At 44.1% G+C, this 20,258-nt stretch overlaps 1 protein-coding gene across 1 annotated transcript in view; it reads left to right on the top strand.

The window, feature by feature from the left end:
- Nucleotides 1-20,258, top strand: part of ino80 (INO80 complex ATPase subunit) — a 75,994-nt gene that overhangs the window by 25,234 nt on the left and 30,502 nt on the right. The window contains exons 27-28 of the mRNA XM_056294451.1: nt 77-302; nt 16,188-16,315. Of these exons, the coding sequence (XP_056150426.1) occupies nt 77-302; nt 16,188-16,315 (354 nt within the window). The remainder of the gene's footprint in view (nt 1-76; nt 303-16,187; nt 16,316-20,258) is intronic.

Genomic DNA, 20,258 nt, shown 5'->3' on the forward strand with positions numbered 1-20,258 from the left:
AACACTTATTCACTCCACATTACATTATCTTTGGTGTCGACATTGTAGCATATTTGTCTTCCTTGTGTTAACACAGGTGACAGCGATGCCTATGGAGCGTTACTGTGCTGACCGCAGTGCTGAGTATGAGTGGCGGCTGACACGCAGTGGTGGCGGTGTGGTCTCCAAACAGTGTTTCTTCTACGGCTCCCCCGAACTTGCCTCTGATTGGTGCACCAGTGCCAATACTTTCCATCCACAAACCCCAGGGGGTGTGATGGCCCTCTACCCTCGCCACGGCTGGTCCTTCATTAGAATACCTGGTAAGCAAAGAATGTGTGTGTGAGGATGCACGTATCTGTTTGCGTGTTTCATACCTGTATTTTTTTCTTTAGTGTAACACTGCTATGTTTTGATGGGACTTCACTACAAGTCACTGTCCAGTGTCTTGTGAATGTGTACATGTGTGCTGTGCTTTCCATATAGATTACTCTGCACAAGAAGTATAACATAGCTAAAAAGATTGATCATTTTTTCAAACATCGACATGACATAATCTCATTTACCAATCCCCGTTACCATAACCTGCAACACTGACCATTTGAACTCTTGTCAAAATAGCTGACAGCGCCCCTGTTTGTTAGTAACTATTGTTTGCGGCTGTTTGCTTGGACCAAGGTAACTGTGAGGTGCAACGCCAACTGTTACTTAATAATAAAACTGCAATAATAGCCTGTCTGGTTGTCTGCTGTTGTTTGGCAGTGGCCAACATTTCCATGCCAAAAAACAAAGAAGTTATGGAAACCGTGTTTACATTGTTGCACTTGTTTTAGTTCACTGAGTTCATAGAAAATAAGTGCAGCGACTCTGGATGTCTGGATGTTTTTCTGTCCTCTGTGTCAGCGTGAGGGAAGTCCAGTCATGTAGCAGGCAACCCTGGTCCCCGGTAGGGCAGGGTGAGCAGTATTAAGAGGGGAGGCGAGACCCGTGGGAGAGTCCACATAGGCCAACCCAGGGTCACTAAAGGAGAAATGGTCATCTTGCTCTCCTTCGTCTCTGTCTGTCTTGTCTGCCTGGCAGTTCACCCCTTACAATCTAAGGGAAGTGTTTTTGGTGAAAAGGTTCTACACACGTTTTAACTTGTGTACACACACATACACACGCATCCTTAAAGGTGTGAGTATCTGACTAAATGGCGTGCGTGCGTGCGCATATGTACATACATACATGTGATTACAGGCTCCTTATCATTAGAGCTTGGTTTGTTGGGTCAAGGGTTAGACGGAGCAGAGTGTGAGAAGATTTGCTGCCAAGGGTCATATGACTAATAGCTGATAGGTTAGATAGGCCACTCTAGCTTTACAAAAACTACACTTCCCCTCTCTTTGACCCCCAGCCCTCTTGCCTCTGATAAACAGCTTGCCTCAGCCAGGGATTATGATGACTGCTCTTTTTCAGTTTGTGTCGTTTTGCTGTTTCACCCAAGTGTTTTTCCGATGCAGAAAATGGATGTGTGAGCTTTGGGAGCTGTGATTCCCACCCCAGGGTGGTAATATTAGCAGTTCATTTAAACCTCAAAGCAACAATGTTGCTTCTTAGTGTGTCATGAAATAGTGAGTATTGCCATTTCATTGTCAATTTATCATTTACTGTGATTTGCCATCCCTTCATCTGCTAAACACTGAAATGATAGCCCACAAAGCTAGCCTATAATCCAGGCACACTTTCACAGATTGCAGTGTTTGTGTGTGTTCATATACATATTAATGTGTATACAAACACAAATATGTTTGTGTGTGTGTGTGTGTGTGTGTGTGTGTGTGTGTGTGTGTGTGTGTGTGTGTGTGTGTGTGTGTGTGTGTGTGTGTGTGTGTGTGTTTGCATGCATGCGTGCGTGTGTGTGTGAGAACAGTTGAAAGCCTCTGAAGTTGTATGGGAGGCAGACAAAGTGAGGAAGTTTAGCTACTGGTCATTGTTCAAGCACATAGTTAGGTAACACTAATACATGCTGTGTGTGGGTGTGTGTGGGTGTGTGTGAGAGAGAGTGTGTGTCACATATCATTGGGCTCATTCATGGAACGGCGCTGCGCTCACACGGGTCTGAGGTGTCTCTTACCTCGCCTCATACACGCTCCCACGCTCGGAGCTCTTGGCTCTCCTCACATGCAGACCAATGATCGGCTGAGCCGACCTCCACTCCATCCTATCTCGTTAAAGGACAGGTCTTAGCACTGATCTGAAAACAGCGTCTGGCCACAAATGCTTCCACCCCCCCCTCCCACTTCTTTCTCAGCCTCAGTAGGAAGGAAGTGACCCAACGCTCCGGCAACCGTCATCCCCAGAACATATTGTTGCCACATCAAGGCCCAGATATGTACAGTAGCCCTGCTGAGGTTTCCCACCCTCCCTCCCCACAGCACTCCCTGCCCCACACCTTCAGAACAAATGGCAGAGCTGAAGAGCTGTTTGTTTTGAGTGCCGTGGCGTGAGTAGGGCTGCCCACCGATATCAGTGGAGGAATCTAATCGGAGGGCCTATTAGGGATAGGGCCATGGTGGAGGAAAAAACAATGGCGCACTAAAGGCTCAGGCCTTCAGATTTTTTTCCCAAAGTGTTTGTGATTTGATTATCTTCTTTTATTCTTTTTTTCCACTCCTTGTTTGCATTTTGACTTTTCTAGATAGCACATGTAAAGATAGATCGGAAGGTAATCGGCTGCAAAGTGTCAGTCCTTTGTGCCTACTGATGTGCCTTTGAGAAATGTGGTGAATCCCCAAAATTGACTCCTCCATTGGTGCCAATTTGTAGCTGATTTTACACAACCTTCCTGTTGAGAAAGGCAAGTGACAGGAGACTTTCCAGACAGGAATCGAAGCGTCATTACTGCTACCAGAAAGAAAGGTTAGAATCAGCCAGGATTTGAACCCATGCCGTCATTCACCGACTGAGCTGCCGGAACTCGACAGAAGAAGAGTCCCTACCCTGATTATAGGGTTGAGCTGGCCCTGTTTGTTTGCAAACCCACCCACAGGTTGTGGTTCCCCTTTTACCCACTCCAGGCTCTTAAGTTAAAGTTAATGAGCCATTTTGTTTCTAAACTCAAAATGATATTGCAGCAGTTCCTCGTGCTGGGACAATCAGACTGGGATGAAATTTATTTTGACTTATGTGCGGGAGGGTGTATTTGTAGAACATTCCCCGCTTGGATGAAAATAAACTGTCACTCTTTCTGTGTGGGCCCCATGTTTCTTCCAATAATTAGAAGGAAGTGCTCCAAAAATAAGGGGCTTCTCACTATAGTACTGGCACTGTGCTTGTCTCTGGCTTTCATTTCAGCTGGGAGTTGACAGTTACCACTTTTTGCCAGAGGTTTACACATGTATACAACTCTGTGTGTGTGTGTGTGTGTGTGTGCCTGCCTATGGATAGAGTGAGAGAGAGATGATTAGAGAAAGACCCGAGAGAGAGAATATGGCCTATTTGTATAACATGTTTGCCTCTGTGAGCATCTTATATTTATACGTATGCATATGCATGGTCTTGAATTAGTGTGGTTTTTCTTTTCTTTTGTTTGGCTGTGTGTGTGTGTGTGTGTGTGTGTGTGTGTGTGTGTGTGTGTGTGTGTGTGTGTGTGTGTGTGTGTGTGTGTGTGTGTGTGTGTGTGTATGTGTGTGTTTGCGAGCGAGCCGAGTCAGGTCTGGCCCAGCAGCAGGCTGTGGGAAATGCGGTTGTGCCTTCCTGTTCCTTCAAAGAAACCCTGCTCTCCAGCAAAATGGCAGGAAGCCTCTCTGGCCCTCTGATAGAGGAGCACAAAACAACCCTGACGGCTAAGCTCGCCACATAACTGTCTGACTCTTAAGTCACTCTGTCTCTCCCTCACTGGCACTGCTCGCCGTCCATTGAACTTGGCTATGTTTCAACTGAGCAGCAACAATATACAAAATGACAAAAAAAAAAAAACAAATGAGGAAGAAAATCCCATTTGCAAATTAAAGAAAGAACATATTTTGACATGAATTGTTTTTAGTATCAAAATGCCAGAGAGAATAAGTGCATATACTGTTATTGAAAAAGCATTAAATCGAAGTTTTGAAAATAAGCAAGCCTGAGGGGGGCGACATTAGCCATGTTATGCCGCTATGCTGATGTCTTTGAATGAAGTGGAAAGTAATCTCCGGCTCATCATGTATCCCTCAGCCAGAACTGCGGTGTGGTTTTTGAGTCCAAGATGGCCAAGTATAACTAGACTTTATCTAGCTTAATGACAGTGTTCAGAGTGGGTCGGGCTGCCCTCTCACTCACTCCTATGGCTGTGTGGCGTGGTGATGCTCCCCACTGCTCACTGAACCATCATCAGACTGTCTGTCTATCTGTCTGTCTGTCTGTCTGTCTCTCTCTTCCTCCCTCCCTTTGTCCACCTCACAACTCTCAGGGAGCCAAAGAAGAGCTCCTCTTATGTGTTTTAGGGGGAGATAAAGTGCCTTATACATACACACGCTCTCTCACGCTCTCTCTCTCTCTCTCTCTCTCTCTCTCTCTCTCTCTCTCTCTCTCTCTCTCTCTCTCTCTCTCTCTCTCTCTCTCTCTCTCTCTCTCTCTCTCTCTCTCTCTCTCTCTCTCTCTCTCTCTCTCTCTCTCTGACACATGTGCACACAGACATTATACACAAACACATTTCTGTCCTTTGAGGAAATTGACATTGCCCTTTGACTCTCTCCTGTGTCTCCAGAGTGGAGTTACGGTGTTACAGACATAGATTTGTGCATTGCTTCATTATTACAGCCATAGCAGCCCCTCAAAAGAGGAGGCCTGAATCCCTCACTCTTTGTCAGCAACTTCCCTCAGATATGCACTCAGACCTACCCGCTGGCATCTGGCTCTTAGCTGCCCTTGTGCTTTAGCTGAAGGAAAATTAAGTTTAAGTTGGATTATGTCAATACATGCAGAGGTAGCACCAGAGTAGTGTCAGGCTAATATTTCCCTCCTTGGCAGCCCTGAACAAGTGTTGCACATTGACTTATTGATTGCACAGTGTAATGTATCATTATACAGTGAGGGGCCAGCCACTTGATTCGATCGTTGATTCGATCTGTTCACTGGGCCCCCCATCTGTCTCTCTTTCTCACATAACCGTCTATCCATCATCTTTCATCTTCTCTGGCTTCTGTCTTGCTGCCATCCTCCTCCCTGCTTATCCTCCCTTCTCTTTCACCCTCCATCTATCCGTCCACATCTGGCCCCGTTCCTCTTCCTGCGGAGGGTCTGCTCCTTGGTCTTAGCAACAGTTAAGTGGAAGGGGAGAGGGCAGGAGAAAAACAGAGAATTGTACATAGTGGCGTATTAATGAAATTAGCAGTGTAGCTGGTTTGGGAGTATCAGGCGCCAGGCATCAGGGCTGGGCCGGGGTTAATTAGCTGGCAGCAGGGCTCTAATTGGGTCAGGACCATGTCAGGCCCCAGGCTCTGGCCCTACAGGGATTGGATTACACCGTCCAGGGAGAGACGTAGAGGGGTAGGGTGGGGGGCGGGGCAGCGAGAGGGTGTATTTGGGGATGGCTGGGTAGGGGGGTGGTGATTATTTTGTAGGCGAGATGGGAGGGATGTCGGGTGAAGGTAGGATTGGATGGTGGATATGATAGAAAGAAGAGGGGGAGGGCCGTCTAATCTAGCAGCAGGAGGTAAGGGTGGGGTGGTGAGGAGGTAAAGAGGAGGGTTGGCAGGGTGAAACGGGCTATTAGACTGGATTGGATCGGGGGGGTGAAAGGAGGCATGGCAGGTGGTGAAGCTTGATATATGTAGCCATAGCAACAGCCGAGTGGTTGACACCGCATGCGGTTTTCCTGTGTCCGGGGTGTGGCTCCACACTGTTCTCCTGTTTGCCAGCATACAAAGTTGTTATGTTATGATGTCATTTTAATCCGGATTTTTCAGTATGGTTTTTGTTACTGAAAAAGAATTGCTTTGTACAACTACCAAATGTCTGGCAGTGTTTGTTTACACAATTATATCACTTGTGCACCTGAGGTGATCTGATGCAGCTATTGTTTTGCCATCAACTGTTATGTTAAGCTGTTACCATGTGAACTAATCTTGGCTGGTTGATGCAAAGTCCACAAAATTAAATGAGTCTCTAGCTGAAGTGGAGGGAGAGAATTATCCTTTTTAGTCCATAAGCCCCTCTGTAATCTATATTTCATGTTTGGTCTGTTACATCCAATTTGCTCACTTTTATGACCAATGGTCATCTGTTGTCTGCAGCCATATGTACCCTATTATATAAGCCATAAGTGTCATGTTGGAATGAGGTGGACCACCAAAGCCCACCCAGTTCACAATTATTCATTTTCTTGGCTTTGTTTCTTTAGGGCATGGCACATTTGAAAGTACTGCTATATGTAGTGCTAAATGTTTTGAACTCAGTCACCTCTCTCAGGGTAAGCCATGTTGGAGAGATTGAGGGAGAATTCCTGGTAAAAAGGGTGGAATCTTTTTATGCATTTGGAAAAAAGAAATCCTTTTCATTTCTATTAGACATTTCCTGTACTGACTTTTCCCTCTTTACAATGCTAAATATATTTTTGCACCACTTTACGGAACATTGCAAAAGGCTCTCCAGGCAGGTAGAAAATCACCAGAAAAAGAAAGGAAAACTAAGATATTTGCTTTATTCGTTCATTCATTCATTCATTTGTTATCCAAACCGCTTATCCTTAGGGTATTTACTCAGAATATTTGCTTTATACTTAAAGTAATACTTTTTGATTGTTGAAATACTTTATCGTGCACTCTTTTTTTTCTCCAGTGCCTTACACACCCGTTAAACAATGAGCTCCAATTGTATCAAGGTCCTGAGTCACTACTCAAAAAACAGAAGGCCTCAAATTATTGAAGCTAACTCCCGCAGCAGAGAAGTCCTCATTCTGTTATAGGCCTGTTTCATAATCAAGTCAACTCAATTTTATTTGTATAGCCCAATATTACAAATTTGCCTCAGTGGGCTTTACAGCAACACAACATCCTGTCCTTAGACCCTTTCATCGAATAAGGAACAACTCCCTAAAAAACAAAAACAAAAAAAACCCTTTAACAGGGAGAAAAAACAGGAAGAAACCTCAGGGAGAGCAACAGAGGAGAGATCTCTCTCCCAAGACGGACAACATACAATGGATGTTGTGTTTACACAATTTACACAATATGACATTGAAAGAGGATAAACAGAATTATAATGGACATAAAATTTATGAAGAATATGATGCGCAGGATGCCGAACAGTGTCCAGACGCCACCGGAACAGCCCAGGACCCAAGCCACGCGACCAGCATCATCATGTTAAAAAAAAAAAAGGATTTATAAAATATATAAAAAGAAAATGTGATGAGGGGAATGTCAAGCAACCACGGAGACCTGAGAGGAGAACTGACTGCACGTGCACACAAGGGAGACTCACATGACACCATTCACACACAGAAAAAGAGAAAGGAGAAGACATCATTCAGAGGAGAGAGAAAAGACATGTGAGAGAAGAGAACCGTTTGCAATAGTCAATCATAATCAATTAAGTCATTAATTAGTCATAATCTATATGCTATAATCTCATCAACAGAACAGTGGTTGGTAAATTCATTGAGACAGAAAACAGACCTGCCATGCAGTACAGGTTGTGAAGTACTCAACTTAAAGGAAACTAATTGTAAGCTAAGGCAAAAAGATGAGTTTTAAGTTTGGATTTAAAGAACTCAACAGACTGATTGTCTGATGGCAGCAGGCAGGTTATTCCACAAGAACGGGGCCCAATAGGAAAAGGCCCTGCCACCAGCTGACTTCTTTTTAACTTTGGGTACACACAGGAGCCCTTTATTTTGAGAGTGAAGAGCTCAAGATGGAATGTATGATTTAAGGAGATCAGGCAGGTAAGATGGGGCAAGCCCATTTAGGATTTTATAAGTCAGCAGAGGCACCTTGTATTCTGATCTAACATGGCTAGGAAGCCAATGAAAGGAGGCAGGAATTGGTGTAATATGGCCAAATTTCCTAGATTTAGTTAGGATTCTAGCAGCAGCATTCTGAACCATCTGAAGACTTTTAGTACTAGAATGTGGCAGACCTGCAAACAGAACATTACAGTAATCAAGTCTGGATGAAACAGATGCATGTATTAGAGTCTCTGCGTCAGCCATGGACAAAAAAGACTGAATTTTAGCTATGTTACGTAAGTGAAAAAAGGCAGTCTTGGTGATTTCTTTAATGTGCTTATCAAAGGAAAGGCTGGGATCAAATGTAACACTAAGATTTTTGGCTGCCACACTTTGTGAAACCACAGAGTTGTCGATTGTTATCGTTACTTGATCAAATTGGTGTCTGTGTCTAGCAGGGCCAATGACCAGCATCTCGGTTTTATCCAAATTTAAAAGCAGAAAGTTAAGTGACATCCACTGTTTCACAGTAGCCAAGCAGGCCTCTAAATTAGTCATTTGAGTATGATCATCAGATCACATACGACTGAGTATCATCAGCATAGCAATGGACATTTATTCCATAACTGCGTATAATTTGGCCAAGAGGTGAAATATAAAAAGAGAAAAGTAGAGGGCCAAAAACTGAGCCCTGAGGTACACCATATTTAATCCAGGTTTTGAAATCAAGGGTGGGTCTGCCACCAGTACTCGTAACATGGTATTCAGCCATTCTGTCATTTTCAAGTTGATCTACAAGGCTCTCAAAACAAGGTTTAACAGTATCTGACATCTCACCATGAGTTTCAGTAATACTTTGAAGTGGTAATTTGTTTATGATGTTTGTAAATATTGGAGTTAAGTGGACCCAGGACTATGCTGTGGGCGACAATGGGTTTTAGGAAGTTACAAAAAGCAGATTTCCCTTAGTCTGCAGCGCAAACCCACCAAGAATCTGTTTGAGTAAATATGCCGTTTAGGCCCGTGTGGTCAGAGAATTCCCTTAGATAGGGACTTTAACTTATCAGCAGATATGACATTGGAGTCAGGGGGCTTAAACAGCCTGTTAAACAGAAACAGACTACTGTAGAGTTCAAGACCATTGCCTCATGTGAGTATTTGCAACTTTGCCAAAGTGGTGGTGTGCCTCTTGGTGGCTGACATGGAGACCCATGGCGCTTGTGCCCTTGACTGAGCATCAGCCTTGGTAGACCTGGCACCTGCGGTGAGTGGGCCCCGTCTGATCGAAACCACAACATCACCACCGCCGCCACTAGGCTAATACAGCCTTGCTGTATGCGGAGCCACCACAGAGACACTTCCCCCCTCTCCCCACAAGCCCAAACCCACCCGCCTTCCCACCACAACCTCATCTCCCCCTCTCTGTCTGCCCTTCTTTTCTACCCATGTCTACTTTTTTTCAACTTTTTCATTCTCCTTTTCTCTCTACTCCCTTTTTCAATTCACTCTATCCAGTTTTTTTTTTTACTGCCCTTTTCTGCCCGCTCCGTTTTCTGCGTTCCCTGAACGCCAAAGCCAATTATAAGCCTTTGATGGCGCGACATGGTGTTTGTCTATCTCAGGGCCTGCGGTGCGTCGGCCTCCACATGCACACCACTTTCGAGCCGCAGCGAAGTATAACATTGCGCTTGCCTCATGTTTCTTCTCCCTGCTGTCTCCCTTTCTTTCCTTTTTTTTTCTTGCTCTGTCACACACACACACACACACACACACACACACACACACACACACACTGTCATGCACACACTAAAGTCCTGTTGGCATCACAGGCTAATTTTAATACATGTCTTGAGTCCACTATTCACTGTCATTTTCCACTGATCCGGTGAATCTCGGTTATCTCTCTGTCTTGTTGTTTCTCCTCAGAGTCACTGTCGTATCTTATCTTTTTCCATCTGCTTTGTCTTTTTTCTTTGACTCACCTGTATGAAAAACATCACAAGGAATTTAATCTTTCATTTTGGCGCCACGCTGGCCCAGTGGTTAGCACTGTTGCCTCACAGCAAGACTGTCCTGGGTTCGAACCCCAGGCCATCTCAGATCCCTTCTGTGTGGAGTTTACATGTTCTCCCAGTGTCTGCATGGGTTTTCTCCATTCCTCCCACCATCAAAAAGACATGCAAGACATTCCCCTGACCAAGGCAATGGAAAGAAGAACTGGAGTTGGTCCCTGGGTGCTGCAGCTGCGCACTCCTCCTACACAATAGGATGGGTTAAATGCAGAGAACAAATTTCGTTGTAACCTGTCCAATGACAAAAATAAAGTGGCTTTCTTTCTTCTTCTTAAAGAAAAAAAAAGAGGATTATTATATCCGTTTCAAAAACACTGGCTTTTCAACACCAATGCCTTCATCAGACTGCGGACCAAGGGTTGAGTACCCTAATTTAAATGTCTTGGCAAAGAAATGGCAAAAAAAGAGACAAACTTAATGAAGACTTAATGAAAATGCAGAGCTTCAACCCTGTCATCAGCATCATAGGGAGTTCTTGGGAGTTCAGGCTCTGTGTGTGTGTGTGTGTGTGTGTGTGTGTGTGTGTGTGTGTGTGTGTGTGTGTGTGTGTGTGTTCAACAGGGTGACAACACTCCAGAGTGACCCAGAGGTGAGCGACCCGCTCCCTGCCCATAATGCTCCCCGTTCATCTGTTCTATTAGTTCCTCTTTAACACCTCTACAGGGCCTGACCTTATTGGGGGTTGATACTCAGGGGGTCACAGGTCAGGGTTCAGCCTGAGTACGCATTAGTATTGGATGCTACTGGCTAACAGTTGTGAATGGATTTGGTGGGTTTGGTTGTCCCAGTGGACCGTGGAGGGGATTGTCTGAAAGATTGTGAGTTATCTCATATCCACTGTTTCTTAGAAAGGGTAATGCATGATACATACTTATGTTATTGTAGCCCCGTTCTTAGCTGTTTTGACACTGGATTGTGGGTAATGGAACAGGTTTTTTAAAACTGTTGGTGCTGTAGAGCTGACAAAGCATGGAAACAAAACCTAGCATTATTTATGAGAAGGGGCTTGCACTGTACAGAAGGGCTTGAGAAGAAGTTTTCAACCGGAGTGGGAAACGTCCAAGCTTGCCTCTCCCATTGGGACTCTCTTGTGGCCCTGCCCTGACCCTGGTCCCCTGACCCTGGACCTGGCCTTAGGTACCCCCACTCAGGGTCATGACCCCATGGTCAACTACCATAGTGGGCCTGTCACTGGGTCGATGGCAGCGCCGGCCCCTCTCTCTGTGAGCCATTGTGCCAGATGACGTTAATTCCTCATCAGCTGGACATAGAGGCAACCACTTCAACAACAGACCCTGGGTCAGATTAGAGGGTTGAAGAGCACCTGATGTGATGTCAGCAATTATGTGACCAAGACCAACTGCCAGGCCTATTTGCTCTCCTTTTGTGCCATTGTGTAAGATGGAGTTTAAATCACTTCATCACCCCTCTCTCTCCCTCTTAATATGTGAACTCTTTCGCTCTTTCTGCTGTTTGGTAGTCATCACCAGTGTGGTTGATGAGGGTGCAAGTTTTATGTAAGGGATCACCAGATCAGGGAAGGTTTTGGGGGGTGGGGGGGCGTGGGGATTGATGTGCTGAGCTGATTCACGATGTTGAAAGGTTTTTATCCCAGAGAGTATGGAGGCTTACCAAAGACTGCTGTTGATTCGGGCACAGTTAATAACTTTTGATTTCAATAGGTTATTTTTCTCTATGCTCAGAGTGAGCCAACTATGTTCATATGCTGAACATTTGGACCCAGCTGATACAGGATTTTTGTCTTTGTTTGATGGTTGGGAGAGCTGGCCCTGGATCGGCAGGGAGAGCTTGGTCTGCTGCATCCTGTGGGCCCAGGGACTACGGCCCTGCCCGGAGCTGCGCCCAAAGAGGAAACACTGAGGATGGTCTGACAGGACACGGAAGCAGGGCAGGCTAAGCAAACTGCTAGCCCATACAGACCGGCAGTTCCGATAACACCGAAGGTGGTCTGGTGGTGGCCTCGCCTGGCGTTGACTGTGTTTTAGTGTCATCATGTGGAGTACGGGGAGGTGTGTTGAAGGTGTCTGGCTGGGAGAGGTGGTGTTGGATCGTCTGGGGAAGCCTGGTCTGCTGTGTTTGGTGGGCCCAGGGACCACGGCCCTGCGGAAATTGCAGCCGAGGAGGAAACACTGAGGGAGGTCTGACAGGACACAGAAGCTGGGCAGGCTAAGCTAACTGCTTGCCCATGCAGACCGGTAGTTCCGACAGTCATCCTGCGTTCATTCTCTTGGACAGTGATTTTTTTTCTTTTTTTTTTTTTTAGTTTGATATATGTGTTCTTGTAATTTTTGGATATGCGTTTTTGTCTTTGTGTTGCACTACTGTGGGCTGGGGGAAATGATATTTCATTTCATTTCATGTACTTGCATACATAAAAGGAAATGACAAATAGAGTTCGTGATTCCTGATTCCAGGAAAGACCAAATTTAGCTATGTTACATTAGTGAAAAAAGGCAGTCTTGGTGATTTCTTTAATGTGCTTATCAAAGGAAAGGCTTGGATCAAATGTAATACCAATCTCCTGCAGGCCCGCTTAAGAGCACATGTCGTCGTTAAACCAGGGTGTAGGCCTCTTTAGTAGCCTAGCTCTGGTAGTGAGAGGTGCGACTGAATCGAGGAGATTAGAGAGGGCTACATTTATGTCACTAGTGAAATTTTCAACAGAGTCAGTCTCTAGAGTGAAAGGAGCCAAGACTTCATGCAGCTGCTGGCCAAATGCAGCTACAATGGATGAATCAATGTGGTGAATGGCAATTACATCTGTGCCGACATTAACAGGACAGGCCAATAATGCTTCAAATTTGATGAGAAAATGATCTGACACAGCAGATGTGGTTGGCAAGACATTCAAATCAGAAACAGCTATCCGTTAAGATAAAACCAAATCAAGGGTGTTGCCACTGCAATGAGTCGACTCTTGAACAAACTGAGCACGTTGTCCATCTTGGGAGAGAGATCCCTCCTCTGTTGTTCTCCCTGAGTTTCCTTCCTATTTTTTCTCCCTGTTAAAGGGTTTTTTGTTTTTTTTAGGGAGTTGTTCCTTATCCAATGCGGGGGTCTAAGGACAGGATGTTGTATTGCTGTAAAGCCCCCTGAGGCAAATTTGTAATTTGTGATATTGGGCTATACAAATAGAATTGACTTGACTTGACTGAGTGAATCCAAAAGTATCAAAAAGTGCCAGATAGGCTTTACTTAGAGGATCACCAGCCTTAATCAGATGATTATTGGAATCACCAAGAATTAGAATCTCATCAGAATGAGTAACAAGACCTGAGACAAACTCTGCAAATTCTTCAAGAAATAGTGAGTAAGAGCCAGGAGGTCAATAGAGTATCACAATCTGGACTGAGCAGAGTCTATTCATGGCTGAGGGAGATGGGCCCAGAACAAGAGCCCCAAAAGATTGGAATTTAGATTCAAGTCAAAAAGTCAGATTGAAAATAGACTTAAATATTAAGGCAACACCCCCACCTTGTTTATTTGCCCGAGCTAAATGGGCATAAGTGTAGTTGGGTGGGGAAGCTTCATTTAAAGGAAGGAAAACATTTGGTTTCAGCCATGTTTCACATAACCCAATCACATCAAAACTATGTTCCAAAAATCAGATAATTTATTAGTAAGGCTTTGGTAGACAGTTATGTGATATTTATAAAACCAGATTTAAACATCTTGTTGAAGTGATCAGTAGTAGGCAGAACTTTAGAGCTACCAGTAGGTGACATTTTAATTGGAATTAGACACCTTGAATTATTAGTTGACAATTTTTACAACCTATGCTTTGGACGATATGTGGTCACATTTTTGATAATATTAGTTGTTTGGTTCTGTAGATTATTAGATACTTTGTTGCACATTTCTCCGCCACCAGTAGTAGGAATGGTTACTGGATTATTGTGATTAACATATTTAGGAGAGGAGAGCTTGGAAGCAATACAACAGGGTAGGGAGACAGTCTCAATGTTATAGACCAAGCTGTCAATCTGATAATTATCAGTTTGACAGCTCTCATTGTATACTATGAGAGCTGTCTACTATAATCTATATTATGAGAAATTCCCTGACTAAACATATTAACTAAACTAGTTGATTCCACATCCACACTAAATTTAAACCCTAGCAGGCTTTCTAATCACCTGCAATTTGCTGAATGATAAGTCAAAATAAATGTAGACAATTATCTATATTGCTAGACAAAAGAGCAGTGCTGTCCCCAGTAGGGTGAATGCTGTCCGCGTTCAGCAGGTAAAGGCAGCCCCAGAAAGAAGGCCAGTTATCAACAAAGCCGAATCCCTGCTCATTACAGTAACGAGCCAGCCAGCGGTTCACTGAGGTGAGCCTACTGTACATCTCATTACCCCTCACAGTAAGGGACCAGAGACAATTAATCGATGCCGACACATCTTTCTGGCAAACTCAAGCATCTTGACTGGGCTAGCTTTTGTGACCTATGATTGCTTCATCCTAGCATTTTTGGTGCCAACATGAATAACAATGTTGCTGAAAGTAGCGGTGCTGTGTGCCTGGGTTCCCTGACTCTCCCTCCGTGATGCCAGCACCCTAAGATTGTCCTCTATGTCGGAGACTCCGGCCTCGGGTAAACAGAGAACCAAGGCTGGTGAAGCTAATCTGATGGTAATGGAGTCTCCTATCACTAGCGTGCATTGCTTTACTCTGTCGACAGGAGCGGGAGAGGCATGTAAGACTACCAACAGGGCTGGTGAGGGGCGACAACCGGTTTGCAGTTGGGAGAGGTAACTGCAGACCAGGCCACACCACTGGTGGCTTGCTCTTGCGAGCCTTCCCACGCCGGTAAACAGAGACAAACTCCGCCGCATCTGCTGACAAGGCTGAACTAGTGCTAACAATAGCAGGTCTGCTGTCAGGCCCGGGGCTATCTGGAGTGCCCGTCACATCCAACGTAATCCTTGCCGAAAGAAGCTGCTCTAACTCACGGACACTTCTCTAGTAGAGACAACCTATCTGTAACTGCGGAACAGTCACCACACACCATCGTTTTAACGAGGCTGCTTTGACTGTAAATGCAATAGAGCTAACTGCTAAGCTAGACTTATCTCGAAGCTAGTAACAAACTAGGAATGAGAGGCTGCCTACTAAACACGAGTCATTTGAGAAAGAAAGAAAAGAGAATCTAGATATACGTGAACTAAGCACAGAAAATAGCTAAATCAGTGAACAAATGAAGAGATAAACCTCAGTTATCGATCTCACAAAGCCGACTGTCATTGTAGTATATGGGTTTGAACATATACACATATACGGCAGTACTACCATAGTATAAGCTCACCATCGTATTATGTTATGTATATGTTCAAACCCATATACTACACTCATGAAGGCGGCAGCTGGCAGTGGCGAGCAACCGTATAGGTATTTATTTCAATACAAGCATGCTTTATCTGTTGTGAAAACAGCAGATAAAGCACTCAAATTGAGATGTTTGGTTGAAGAAAAATGGTGATGGCAAGAAGCTCAAATCAGACTCAGAATACTTTATTCATCCCTGAGGGGAAATTGGGTGTTTGGAAAATGGTGGATTTCTTTACGTTTGGAAAAATCCAAACATTTGCTTCCTTTCATTGATTCTACCTCATTGATTTTTGTTTTCAAATCTGGAAACATCGATTATATCTTTTGATACAGTACATTACTATTAGGTAATTGCCTTAAAATATTGCAAGAACAAGTCTGCCTGAGATTCACTGACTTGAGAAATGCATGGATTTTCAAAATGATGGGTAGCTACCAGTTTGCTGTGCCATTTTGAGGCACATTGGCCTGTGCATCACTAAATTCCTGTCACTTTGGCTATCTAAACTGGCAACATTATTTTTTGACTAAACAAAATATAACTCCAGATGATGGTTGTTTGCAAGCCATAGTGACTGGTGGTGTAGTGAAAGTGCCAGTCATGGCTCAAACTTTTTTTGTATTTGCTCCCTGATTATCAATATAAATATATCTAGCTCCATGATCTCAGGGTATTCCAAATGAATAATGATATGGAGCAAAATAATAGTATCTAGCTCTTCAAATGCTAACCCCCCTTCTTGATTTTAATTTCAACTCAAACTTTATTGGAATGATGTGCATATGCACATTTTGCAAAAGCAGCCAAGATTTGAACATAAATGAAACAACGTATTTCTGATAAGTTTGTGTTTTTCTCTCTTCTCTGTCAGATAAGGAGAGCCTTATCACAGAGAGTGGCAAGCTGCGTACCTTGGATGTCCTGCTGAGTCGTCTAAAGGCCCAGGGACACAGAGTCCTCATCTACTCTCAAATGACGCGAATGATAGACCTGTTGGAGGTGACACACACACACACACACACACACACACACACACACACACACACACACACACACACACACACACACACACACACACACACACACACACACACACACACACACCTGTGTGTCCTAAAGTGTATTGCTCTATTAGCGAGAACTCTGAAAATGTTCAAATATAACTTCTGAAATGCTGTTTATGTAGACAAATCATCAGGGAATGGTTTGACTGTTGGACAGCTTGGAGAACTGGAACGCCATTCCTGACTTCAGTCAGACAATTATATGAAAACATCAAAAATTGGTTTTTGTTTTTTTGTTTCGTTTTTTGAAGGTCATCTGCCTAAAGGGTTGTTGCCTCTTGAAGCCAGCCCACAAATTTTATTTCACCCATTGTGGTCTAGCAAGGCTCTTATTACTGTTAGGGTCGACATCAATGGGTTTAGACAGAAAATACTTAAAAGCTGATTGGATCAGCCTTTAATCAGACAGAACTGCAAACCCCTTCACGTAGAACATAGAACCGCAACGCTACATTTCCACATGCGCTAGGAGGTCAGTCAATGTAAATAGTTATTCTGTCGGTACACGATTGTTGCCCGTCTTGTAAATGTCTTTCATAACCTAGTTCTATGGCATCATTAATGCTAACCTCTCCTTGCACTGCCATTGTTGGCATTTTCAAAATACGCCACTGCTTGTTATCATTGTCATCTAAACCACTCCATAAAGTTCACTGATTGGTCCGGCTTCCAGCTGCGGGCACAATCGATTCTCAATCCTTTCCAGACTAATATCCCCTAGTGAACTGAGCTGTGCTTATGAGATTCTGGCTACCTTTGCGAGGCTACAAAGAGAAGTCCTACATCTCGAAATGCCTTCCTGTCAGATTGTTGCCGTGTTTCTCTGGTTAGGTCCCATCAATGTGTCTACCTCTACTGGAGAAGCATTGAGCTCCAGTCCCTCTGATCAGCCTGCCTGTCCCTTGTTAGCGCACTCATTAGGAGGCTAATTAACAGGTCAGGCCTAATTAGTGAGGCCTCATCTGCACGGCAGAGCACCAGATGGGAAGAATGACAAGAGGAATGAAGAAAGAAAGGAGGTGGGGGCAGAAAGGGGAGATGGGAGTGGCAGAGGTCTTGTGGGTTGGGGAGAAAGAAATGGAGGCCTGCAGAAAATGAAAGATGGAAAAAAAAAGGAACAAACATCAGTGATGTATTTTTTTTCTTTTCTCCTTTGTGTGTTCTTGTGTTTGGCTGCATTGAACTTATAGGGAGACATAGGAACTGCCAGGGTGAATACAGCAGGCCCCCATGTAACAACAATCACACTCCTACCATACCAATTCATTGTTGCTCCAAAAGTTGAAGGAAACACCACTTTGGGGTTTAAAGTCTCTGCCATGATGTCATTGGTAATCCCCCCCACCCCGTTCACTCATCACGGTACCCCGTCCAAAGCCAAGTCTTTTGATGGCAGATGGGCCCAGCCCAGGTGGCTAAGGACTGTCTTCCTGTGTGTCTGGAAACTGTGGGAATGCCTAAAGATTAAGACCAAAGGGACAGGGTGGGTATTGGTGAGAATGCTTTTTTGTAACTTGGAAAACTCACCTAACCCATTCTATCCTACTGGGTGTCTCACTACTTACCTCAGCATTAGTCATTATCCTTGTATTGTGACTCGCTCTCACCACACAAATGAGCCATTTGTCATGTTGATCTTACATTGCCATGTTGCATTTTTTGATAGGTGACCTTACACAATTCACCAGCAGAGGGCAGAGTAGACTGTCTCCTCCAATGATGACTTGTAGGTTCACAAACTAAATCATACTGTCTGCTGATCTTACCTCAGTTTGCCCTGCACAAATTATCCTTCTCACTGGCATAGGATGGGAATGCTGCAGATGGAGTTAATTTCCTGAGTATGAGGCTTTGAGTGAGAGAGAGCGAGAGGGACAGAGTAAGAGATTACAAGAGTGGTTGATGGTAATCTCTGTCTCTGGCGTCATTGTTTTTGTCGCCAGTCAGCCGACGGCCTTTTTGGGTGACATCACATCTCTGGGTGATGGATCGTTGAGCTCCGGGTGGCCTGACGGAGAACAACATTGTTGGCTTTCTCTGGCAACAGGCGACGACAACTGCGCTGGACCGCCAAGTCTCTTTGTTTTAAGCGGCACTCCCATTTACTGATCTTTGTGTCTGAGGCTTTTTAGACTCTACTTAACTGTACTGCATGTCTGCGGGGTCAGATTACAATGCTGGCAGTATAGCCTACACCAACTCTTTGGTAGCTCAGCCAAATAATCAACAGAGAATTGTATCAAGTAATAGAGATCTAAGATATACAGCTTTGGCTGAATTTGTCCGTTCAATCCCCCTTTTCACTTACAATTTATTTAATAGTTTGATAGTCAATAACTCAATGCAAAATTTCTTATGTTTACAACACACCAATTTATTTAGCCCTTAATAGCTTGTGATAGTCATAATAACTCAGTGCAATATTTTTTCATGTTTACAACAGATTGGCATTGTAAACTGTAATTTATGTAGCCCTCCTAAGAGCCAGTGCAGAATATCTTGCATAGCTGATGTCAGTTTTTTTTTCCATGGTGTTTTTGATCCAGTGTGGCATGAACAAGCATATAGAGACCTGTAACACAAAATTAAAAGCCAGACTTAAATGTTTGAAGGGCTCATTGATAATGCAGTCTTATTCATTGTGGTCTTTAAGGCCCTGATGGATCAATGGATTACAGTGCTGTATTTTCTAGGTCTTCATCATGACCAGGGATCATATACTACTTCAGAATTGGTCAACTTAGAAGTAATTTATGTCCGTGTGCTTGATCCAAAAATCAGCATCTCAGCTTCAAGCAGAGATGGGCAACATGATCCAGAAAGGGCCGGTGTGGGTACAGGTCTTGGCTCCAACCAAGCAGTTACACACCTGATTCTGTTAGTCAACCAATAGTCTTGTTCCAACCAACTGGTGACAGGCATGGGTGCAAGTCCATGAATACTGGGATGGCATCCAGCACTTCACCTGTGCCCCCATCCATAGGGTTAGTGGTTGTGTCAGGACGAGCATCTGACGTAAGATTTTGGCAAATCATTATGCGGATTGACTAGACCATACCAGATTGTTTGAGGCTCTATACGGGATCGGCCAAGGCCCGGCTTAACAACGGCCACCATTGGTGCTGTGTCCTCACAGTGTACCAATGGAAACTGTAATATCTGCTGTGGTGACCCCTTAGAAACAGGGAATAAGCTGAAAGAAGAAGTCTTGTTCCAACCAAGTAGTTATACGCCTGATGCTATTAGTCAACCAATAGTCTTGTTCCAACCAAGCAGTTACACACCTGATTCTATTAGTCAACCAATAGTCTTGTTCCAACCAAGCCGTTACACACCTGATTCTATTAGTCAACCAATAGTGTTGTTCCAACTAAGCAGTTACACACCATTATATAAGTCAACCAATAGTCTTGTTCCAATCAAGCAGATACATGCCTGAGTCTACACAATCAAGGTCCTTGACAAAGACTATTGATTGACTAATAGAATCAGGTGTGTAACTGCTTGGTTGGAACAAAGACCTGCATCCACACCGGTCCTTTCTGGATTATGTTGCCCATCCCTGAGAGTGTTTAGGAATAGCTGCACAGGATATTGTTAGGACACTTCTTCATCGTACTGGTTTATGTGACCTGAAATTGTTTACTCTATTCAGTTCTTTTGGGGAGGCAAGAGCATATCAGTCAAAAATTGGTGTATATCCATCAGCTACTCCCCAGTCCACATGAGATGTGGACTTGGGCCACATCCAAATGAACTCTAGGGCATTTTGTTTAAAATTAGAATGCAATTTTTCATGAGACAGGGATGTAAGCCAGGGGAAGGCTCATTCAAAAAAGCTGATTGAAAAAAATTTTTTTCTATTTTTTTCTGAAACT

Source organism: Lampris incognitus, chromosome 15, assembly GCF_029633865.1.
Source record: "Lampris incognitus isolate fLamInc1 chromosome 15, fLamInc1.hap2, whole genome shotgun sequence".
In the NCBI taxonomy this organism is placed as follows: domain Eukaryota; kingdom Metazoa; phylum Chordata; class Actinopteri; order Lampriformes; family Lampridae; genus Lampris; species Lampris incognitus.